At 37.6% G+C, this 10102-nt stretch overlaps 1 protein-coding gene across 1 annotated transcript; it reads right to left on the minus strand.

Annotated features, from left to right (window-relative positions):
- Positions 1 to 8022: 8022 nt before the first annotated feature.
- Positions 8023 to 9590, minus strand: LOC122045454 (heavy metal-associated isoprenylated plant protein 33-like). Its single transcript, XM_042605680.1, has 3 exons — positions 9220 to 9590; positions 9063 to 9138; positions 8023 to 8972 (listed from the first exon to the last, which is right to left on the minus strand). Exons 1-3 carry the CDS (start codon positions 9259 to 9261, stop codon positions 8257 to 8259), a joined length of 834 nt encoding a protein of 277 aa, XP_042461614.1. The 5' UTR covers positions 9262 to 9590; the 3' UTR covers positions 8023 to 8256.
- Between the last annotated feature and the right edge of the window lie 512 nt (positions 9591 to 10102).

A 10102-nucleotide genomic window follows, 5' to 3' on the forward strand; every position in this document is an offset into this window, starting at 1 on the left:
CAACTCGAGTCAGGTCAACTCGAGTCGGGTCAACCAGGTCAACCTTGACCTAAGGTTGCACCAACACTTTATAACGAATTTCTTGGACAACCATACCCTTACTTCCGATAACACCTTGATATTGTTTCCAACTATCAAAAATGTAATCTACATATAGTACAAGAAATACCACCACGTTTCCATCACACCTTTTGTATACACAAGACTTATCCAGTTACTAAATAAATCCATAGGTCTGGATAACTTTGATAAACCGGATGTTCCAAGACCTTTGAAGCTTTGTCTCAGTCCATAGACTGATTGAGCTTGCACACAAGATGCTCTTAGCCCTTTGTAATGAACCCTTCTGGTTGCTTTATATGGATGCTTTCTTTAAGACTTCCATTAAGGAATGCTGTCTTGACATCCACTTGCCAAATAGATAAAAGAATCTGGATAGACTTAAGCATGACTGCTAGTGACAAAGTTTCCTTTTTCATCAAGCCTTGCTTTGAAAGTTTCTACCTTCCTGTCTATCCCTCTTTTCCTATTATAGACCTTTTTACATCCAAAGGCTTTTACACCATTTGGTGGTTCTACAAGCTTCCAGATTTTATTAGAATACATATATTCTAATTCATTTTATTCATTACTCTTTGCCAAGATGCTGCATCTTTATCTTGGAGTGCTTCGTCATATGTCCGGAGATTAGGTTCATGTCCTCCAGGGATCGAGTCCAAAAACTCTCCCAAAACATGAATCTTTTTAGGTTGCCTAACAACCCTCCCACTACGACGAGGCATTTTCTGCAATTGTGTATCATTTGTGATACGTGTTGCAGTTTTCTTGTGGTATCTCATCTTGTGCAGTTGGTACTAGATTAGACATGTCTTTTATTATTTCCTTAAGAACAAATTTTCTTATGGGCACGAGGTTTATTACATAGTCCTTTTCTAAAAATCGATCATTGATGCTAACAATGACCTTCTGATTTTAAAGACTATAAACCTACTTTCATTTCTCTAGGATAACCCACAAACAAGTGAATTCCTATCCAACTTATCATTGTCTCTCTTCAGCATATGTGCTGGACTACCCGAATTCGAATATGCTTCAAAATAGACTTACGCCTATTCAGCAATTCTATATGAGTAGAGAGTTCTGACTTTGAAAGGTATTATGTACACTTCTGTTTCTAGTGTATATCCTTAAAACGAATTTGGTAATTCATCATCAATCTACTTATTTCTATAAGAGTTTTATACCTTCCTTTTTCTACACCATTCTGTTGGGGTGTACCAGGTGCAGTTAGTTGGGATTGAATCTCTACTTCTGATAAGTGACTCCTAAATTCTCCCAAAGAGGTACTTGCCACTACGATCTCACCGTAGTGTCTTGATACTTTTACTTTGACTTTTCTCCGCATCAGCCTTGTACTTTTTGAACTAATCAAAAACACTTAGTCTTGCGGCACATCAAGTAAATGTATTTGTATCTTGTATAGTTGTCTATAAAATAGACGAAATATTCGATACTACCTCTTGTCTGGATAGTCATAGGATCACACAAATCAGAATGAATCAATTCCAACATATCTTTGGCTCCATACCCCTTAGACTTAAAAGCTTCTTGGTTATTTTTCCTTACAAGTAAGACTCACAGGTTGGAAAGATTTCCACTACTAATGAACCCAAAAGTTCATCAGCTACCAATGAATCCTACTCAAGTTAATATAACCTAGCCTTAGATGCCAAAGATATAATTGGTTCATTTCCGAAAGTTGCTTTCTCTTAAAGTTAGAAGATGTATTATAATTTCCATTTATTGCATCGTGAGAGTTATTGGATTATAAATTGTCAACCAACATACCAGAATAGATAACTTCTCTATTTTTCTTGATAACAGCTTTGTTATCAAAATAGACACAATATCTATTCTATAATAGTTTAGAAACTGAAATCAGGTTCTTTCTAAACTTAGTATGTAAAGACAATTTCTAATAATCCATATTTTATTCCTATTAAAGGATAAATATCTCCCACTGCAACAGCTGCCACTTTTACAGCAGTGCCCATGTGGACGGTGTTTTTATTTTCATTTAGTTGTCAGGTTTCCTGGAACCTGCAATGAATTGCGGACATGATTAATGGCATCTGTATCTACACTCCAGGTTCTGGTAGATAACACCACTAAACATGTTTCAACTAATGAATTAAATACACTTATATTGTTCTTTAGTTCTAAAAAGACAGACTACCTTAATATCCAAGTCCTATTTCCAATTATTACAATCGGGACTACTAAGTCTTTTCTATAGTATAACTACTAGGGAATTGACAAACATTTTAAATCCTAAGAATCACAAAAATATTTGGTCAAGATCAATTCCTTAAAATCTCCATGAATTTTGTATGTCACGATAGTGTGGATGTATACAAAATCAAAGAAGAGATTTTATCCATTAATTTTATTATCTCGTCAACTTTACTTTATGACGAATAAAATTAATAGTTGATCTTTCTTTGATCAAATATTTGGTCAAAACTTTTGAATTTAAAATAACATTGATTCCTCAAACAATATTATTTAAATTCACCAACACCTCAAACACCGTGAATTTTGCATGCCACGATAGTGTGGACGTATACAAAATTTAAACATTTGTAAGAGGAGGGGTTTACCCATTAATTATCTTGTCAATAAATCTTTATGACAAATAAAATTACCTCAAACATCGTGAATTTTGTATGCCACGATAGTGTGGACGTATACAAAATCAAACATTCGTAAGAGGGGTTTTTAATTTTATTATCTTGTCAACCTATTTATTTGACAAATTAATAGCTGGTTTTCTTCGGTCACACAAATAATAGCAGTGACTCCGATGGGGAGGATACTATTAGACGTGCCTAAGTGTATACCATTACTTGACACTAAGTCCATTAATAAGATTATGCCCCTTCCGATGGGGAAGATCACACGCTCTTAATTAATTTCCTATAGTCATCTAAAATGGAAGTTTAATCTAGTGATCTGTAAATAAGCTCATCCGATATGGAGGAAGGCACTCAGAGCCAACGCGCAAACTTGTTACATCACTTATAAACCAGTAATGGAGACCGTGGAATTTATTTAAAATAAATCTCTCTCCCACTTAGTTATTTAAAGTGAGGAATTTTGACTATGCTAGTCTACCTAACATGCAAGCACACACAACACAGCATAAAAAGCAATAAATAGAAAAACTAATTTTCAACTATTATGGCTTTTATCTATTGCTGTCCTCCATGTGTCGCCAACCCTAGCTGCTGCCATCTTTGGCCACCGCCACCGGGTCTAGTTGTTGCATCCATCTTGCTCCTTGTTCCGCTGCGCCTCTGGTCCTCAAAAAGGTTCCATTCCTTGCAAGATTCGATCCGCGACATAAATAGAATTTTACATTTTTCGATCCTATATTCCTCGAAGGAATGTACATGTAAAGTAGATCGAACATAAAATAAAATTTACATCCATCGATCCTATATTCCATAAAAGGAATGTACATGTAACTAGATCAAAATAAAATCCTAATAAATATAAAATACAGCTCCTGCTGTATTTTATAATACAATCATGCACACACAATAAATGCCCTTGACATGTCCAAGGGTCCAATCACACATATAATAACTATAAGTCATAATAGTTGGATCCTGCATCCACAAAGTTAGCACATCCTACTATTATCCTGCCTAAATTATGTATGACATGTGCATAATTAAACTAATACCAAATACACAGAGGTAAAACCCTAGCTCTGATACCAATTGTTGGTTGCTACTCGGAAAACCTAGAGGTTCCACTGTACAAAAATTTTGTACAAAGGTCTGAACCTTTTCCTAGCTACCATGTGTTTTTTTAAATTAAATTTTGGATCGCCTGCGAAACTTAACACGTTTGATCCAAAACTTAATTTATTTGTTCTTTTAGGTTTTGACTTGGATCTCCTGCGAAACTTAACACGTTTGATCCAAATCACCTAAGTTATTAATTCCATTAAATATTAATTTCCAAAATTGGTTCCCAGTACTGACGTGGCGAGGCACATGGCCTTCTTGGATATGGGAGCAACCACCACCGACTAGACAAAACCTTTTAAGGAAAGCTAATATTTAATTTCCTAAAATAACTTTAGGTCAACCGAAAAGAACAATCAAATCACAAGGAAAAGAAAAACAAAAGAACACTATATCGAAAACAAATTCGAAACACTAGAATCGTATGCCTGTTGTATTTAGTATTATTTCCAAAAATAACTAGTATGATGCGGAAAGAAAAATTACTAGTTATACCTTTTAGAAAGACCTCTTGATCTTCTACCGTATTCCTCTTCTAACCTCGGACGTTGTGTGGGCAACGATCTTCCAAGATGAGAACCACCTAGGCACCTTCTTCCTTCTTCCTTCAAGTTTCGGCCAAGCACAAGAACTTCCAAAGGATAAAGAATTTTCCACCAACCAAGCTCCAAGGGATGCATGCTTTCTCTCCTTCTTCTCCTTCCTTGATCCGGCCACATCCTCCAAGCACCAAGAGATGATAGATTTCGGCCACAACAAGAGGAGAGAAGAGAAAGGGAAGGGTCGGCCACCACACCAAGGAAAAGAGGGAGAAAAATAGAATAGAGTCCTTAGCCTTGAAGCCTCCTCTACCCCCTCTTTTATAATCATTGGTCTTGGAAAATAAGGAAAATTTAATAAAACTTCCTTAATTCTTTTGCCATTGAAAAGGAAAATTTATTTAATTAAAATAATTTTCTCTTTTCAAATTACAATGGCCGGCCACAATAAATAAAATCTCCAAGCAAATAAAATTTTAAATACCAATTAAAACTTCCTTATTTGCTTCCGGAAATTTATAAAAATTTCTCTAATAATTTTTATCCCTTCATGATTGGTTTATAAAAAAGAAATTTAATAAATTAAAATCTTTCTTTTAAACATGTGGATAAAAAGAAAGTTATCTCTATAAATTAAAATCTCTTTTAATCTACAAATAAGGAAAGATATCAAATCTTTAATCTTTTGTAGAAGAGAATATTTAATTTTAAACTCTCTTTTAAATCATGAACATAATTAAAAAGGAAAGTTTTCTTAAAATTTAAAATCCTCCTTTAATCAACAAATAAGGAAAGATTTCAAATTTTAAACTCTCTTTTAAACATGTAGATGATTTACAAATAAGGAAAGTTTTTACCAAAAATTAAAACCATCCTTTTAAACTATAAATAAGGAAAGAGATTAATCTCTTCTCTTAATCTTTTGTAGAAAGCTATAAAAGGAAATTTTTAATTTTTAAACTCTCTTTTAAATCATGTTATCCACATAAGAAAATTTTAAAAAATAAAAAATCTTTTATTTTAATTTGGGCCGGCCACACCAAGCTTGAACCCAAGCTAAGGTCGGCCACCTTGAAGCACCCATGAACCAAACTTTGACCGGCCCTAGCTTGGTCTCCAAGCTAGCTTGGCCGGCCCCTATGGGATGGGTAAGAAGGTGGGTATAGGTGGGTATAGTACTCTATAATTAAAAGGCTACGATAGGGACCGAGAGGAGGAATTGGTTTTGGTCTCCCGATAAAATTAAGCATCCCGTGCTCGCCCCGAACACACAACTTAATTTTATTAATAATAATTCATTCCACTAGAGAAATATTATTGAACTACCGCACCAATCCCAAATTACATTTTGGGCTCCTTCTTATCATGAGTGTGTAAGTCTCCCTGTGTTTAAGATGTCGAATGTCCACTAATTAAGTAAGTTACTGACAACTCACTTAATTAATATCTATCTCCAAGAGTAGTACCACTCAACTTCATCGTCATGTCGGACTAAGTCCACCTGCAGGGTTTAGCATGACAATCCTTATGAGCTCCTCTTGGGGACATTCTCAACCTAGATCACTAGGACACAGTTTCCTTCTATAATCAACAACACACACTATAAGTGATATCATTTCCCAACTTATCGGGCTTATTGATTTATCGAACTAAATCTCACCCATTGATAAATTAAAGAAATAAATATCAAATATATGTGCTTGTTATTATATTAGGATTAAGAGCACACACTTCCATAATAACTGAGGTCTTTGTTCCTTTATAAAGTCAGTATAAAAGAAACGACCTCAAATGGTCCTACTCAATACACTCTAAGTGTACTAGTGTAATTATATAGTTAAGATAAACTAATACCTAATTACACTACGACCTTCCAATAGTTTGTTCCTTTCCATCTTGGTCGTGAGCTACTGTTTATAATTTATAAGGAACCGATAACATGATCTTCTGTGTGTGACACCACACACCATGTTATCTACAATATAAATTAATTGAACAATTACATTTATCATGAATGTAGACATTTGACCAATGTGATTCTTATTTCTAGATAAATGTTTATATCAAAAATTAGGCTTTTAGTATACATCCTAACACCTATGATATCTTAGGCACCAAATGTATCTTCTTTTATCATGATATTTTCTTAGTTATGTCCTCTGTTTTAACAATTTAGTTTCATTTACCATAATGACAAAGGTGTTGTACCATGAGTATGACATAAATAAATCAAATGTTCATAAGTGAGTTTGGCATAAGATTTGATAAGAACTTGCTAATATTCTTTCAACGTACACAAGGTTAATTAGATGAACAACTCATTAAATTAAATAAATAAGTTTAAATACATATGTATTTAAGTTATTATTTGAGAATGGAGATTATGAACATTTCATGAATAATAATTATGAACAATGCCCATAAACAAAGCTTTTAATTCAAGTTCATCAACAAAACTTTTATAGAAATTCTAAATAAACTTATAAATAAAATAAAAAGTTCTTAAAATGACCACATAAGATTATAATTTACTAACCATCCAAACTGACCAAATAAGATCACTAACAACCCGTACAAGTTCTAAAATGTAAATACTTAAAATGATAAAATAACCTGAAATTAACTATCCAGGTTAAAGTTAAAAGACAGTAAAAGAAGCTTGAATAACTAATTTAGTAGTATAGTGAATTTTAGGTTCGATTTGACTTAATAATATTGTTGAGGTTCAATCAAAATTTTATATTAGAAAGATTTGATAAAAATCATGAGGTTAAAAGGATGTATGATATCTTCTTTGGCATAAGACCTTTTGAAGAGCCCAAGAGTAAAGTCATGAGGGTCTAGGTCCAAAGTGGACAATATTATGTCATTGTGAAGATATATAGACATCCTTTTACACGACAAATAGTATCAGAGTCATGGTCCAAGCCAGATGTCATATGACGCGGCCTTGAACGAAGTTGAGGGTGGGCCCAGAGTAGGTCAGGGTAATCGTATGTTCGCGGGGAACCCGAAGTAGTCAAAGGTGATCAAATGCTTGCGGGGAGGCTTGGAGCAGGTCAGGGTGATTGGATACTTGCGGGGAGGCAAGTAGGTCAGGGTGACTAGATGCTCACGTATAGACCTGAAGTAGGTCATAATTGACCGGATCCAGCTACTTACGGGAAGGCCTGGAGGAGGTCAGGATGACCGAATGCTTGTAGGGAGACCCCGAAGCATGTTAGGGTAACTGGATGCTTGCGGGGAGGCCTGGAGCATGTCAGGATGACCAGATGCTCGCGGGGAGGCGAAAGGTCAGGGTGATTGGATGCTCGTAAGGAGGCCCGGAGCATATCAAGATGACCGAATACCCGCGAGGAGGCCCGCTGTAGGTCAAGGTGATCAGGTGCGGATGCTTGCGCGAAGACCCAGAGCAGGTCAGGGTGAACAGATGCTCGCGGAGAGGTCAGAAGCATAAGAGTAATTGTGATCCTTCGTTTGAGGAGAGGATTGTTGGGTTCAATCAAAGTCTCACATTGGAAAGATTTGGTAAAGATCATGGGGTTAAAAGGATGCATGATATCTCTATTGGTATGAGACCTTTTGGGGAGAGCTCAAAAGCAAAATCATGAGGGCCTAGACCCAAATTGTATAATATCATGCATTATAGAGATATATGGAACATCCTTCGGGCACACCACATGTAAACTTGACTTGATTTAGAGCCCTAATAAATAGATTGTGATACAAAAAAATTAAAGATTTTGCTAATATACTGTCTGATTTTACCAACATGTATTACAATTCTATCATCCTGATTTTGCCAACATGCATCCCCATTTATTGACATTCAAAACTACACAAGTAGCAGTTGAAGCTTTACCACAACCATGACACTAAAACAAGAGCTTTGTTCTGTGTCATCACATAACATAGCAAGCGTTGGCATTCTCTTCGCTGAATATGTAATAAGATCCCGCCGACGCCGTCGAGTACACGTAGCTGCCCTGCTGCACCGGCGACGGGTCATGGATGTACGCCCTGCCGTGGCCCATGACCGGCTGCACTGAGCTATAGCTCACCACGTAAGTCGGCAATTTGCCAGTATAAATATTAACCGCCGGCGAGCTCACAGACCCTCCGCCCTCCACCTGCACGGCCGTCTCAGCTTCATTTCCGCCACCTCCGCCACCGTTGCTGTGTCCGCCCTTCTTCCCCTTTTTCTTCCGGCCACCGCCCCCACCGCCCCCGCCGCCCCCGCCGCCGTTGGCTGCGGCTGGCTCCGCTCCGCCCTGCTTCTCCAGCGCCGGCGGAGCGGTCGCCTCGGTCTTTCCGGGAGCTTCGCTCGGGTTATCTTCCTCGTCGGAGGAGGTTCGGTCGCCCTCAGGTTTCTGCGGCGGTGGCTCGTTCGCCGGGGGGGCGTTACTGCTGCTGTTCTTGTTTTTGTTTTTCTTCTTCTTGTTCCTTTTCTTCTTGCCACCTGCGCCGGCTCCAGCGATGCCTTCTGGCGGCGTCGGCTCTGGCCAGAGCTCCGCGTGCTTCCCGGTCTTGTTCAGCTTCTTTATGAGCGTCTCCGCCGGGACGTTGCAGGTCACCACCACCTTGTGCTGCGGCAAGTCGATGCTCACCCTGTAAACCCCTGAGAAAACCTCTCACGACTCAACATATCTCAGACCATAATTCAGAGAATTCAACAAGGAAAACCAAAAAAGGAACAACCAATTTCTACCTTCGATGTGATGCAGCACCCTCTTCACCTCCCTCTTGCAGCCTTCGCAATGGATCGAGACCTTCAAAGCCACAGTCTGAGGCATCACAAACAAACAGAATTTAGTTCTCGATACATCAAAGGGAATAATCAAGAGCAAGACTGATGAAGCAGCAACCTGATAGTTAAGTGGCTCAGGGACCTGCTCAGCCGCTGCCATGAGGAGAAGAAGAGCAGTGGAATCGATCGAACCTCAAAGAAAGAAAGAAGAAAAACAAGAAGAAGAAGAATAAATAAAAGGGAAGAAAAGGGAGAATGTGCTCGGTTTCTGACTCGATGCAACATGGAGGAGGCATATTTTCAGCACTTCGTTGCCTGAGATCGATTCATGAGGACCACCACCCCGTTGCTTTGTAATCTTTATTGGTCAGTGCTTGATCACTGATTTCTAAAGATAAGTACCGTTACTGGTCCGTACGGACTCCTCCGCAACCTAATAAATAGTTCAGGTATCTAAAATTTACAATCCGACTAATTCCGGTCCATCTAAATTTTCACTGACTATTAAAATAAATCCAAAAGTGCAAGTGACAATACGACACAACAATCCAAGTAAAACAAAATTGGAATGAGAATTTCTTGCTCCTTGAATGATATTTATTGTCCATGTTAATCGCATCGCTTTAACTCCTATCCTTTCCATCCCACCCCATTCAGGTGAGTGGTCAGGGAATATATGTGGGGAAATTAATCATCCTAAAATTTTCAAGGAATATATGTGCAAATAGTGCATGGTGATTGTCCTTTTTCTCCTTTGTTTATCTAAAATAATAGTAAATAAAAACAAAGAGGATCCCTTTGTGGGTGATGATACATTCACATTCCCTTCCCATATATTGTTGTCCCCCCTGGTAGCATCTCTTCTTGGCCAACACAGCAGCAAATTAAAGGAATCCGCTTTTGAAGGAAAATGTGAATAATAAATGGCTAATTGAGATCTTCATATATATTCCACAGGATTTACTAGCTAGCCTGAGAATAATGACGGCAGATGAGAAGAA

Source organism: Zingiber officinale, chromosome 2B, assembly GCF_018446385.1.
Source record: "Zingiber officinale cultivar Zhangliang chromosome 2B, Zo_v1.1, whole genome shotgun sequence".
Taxonomy (NCBI): domain Eukaryota; kingdom Viridiplantae; phylum Streptophyta; class Magnoliopsida; order Zingiberales; family Zingiberaceae; genus Zingiber; species Zingiber officinale.

What these genes read in the sequence shown, in the direction of transcription:
- LOC122045454 (XM_042605680.1), bottom strand. Translation starts at nt 9,261, where the DNA reads ATGGCAGCGGCTGAGCAGGTCCCTGAGCCACTTAACTATCAG. An exon ending in CTGAGCCACTTAACTATCAG is followed by an intron (nt 9,139 to 9,219) that starts GTTGCTGCTTCA and finishes GTGATGCCTCAG; the next exon opens with ACTGTGGCTTTGAAGGTCTC. An exon ending in GGTGCTGCATCACATCGAAG is followed by an intron (nt 8,973 to 9,062) that starts GTAGAAATTGGT and finishes AGGTTTTCTCAG; the next exon opens with GGGTTTACAGGGTGAGCATC.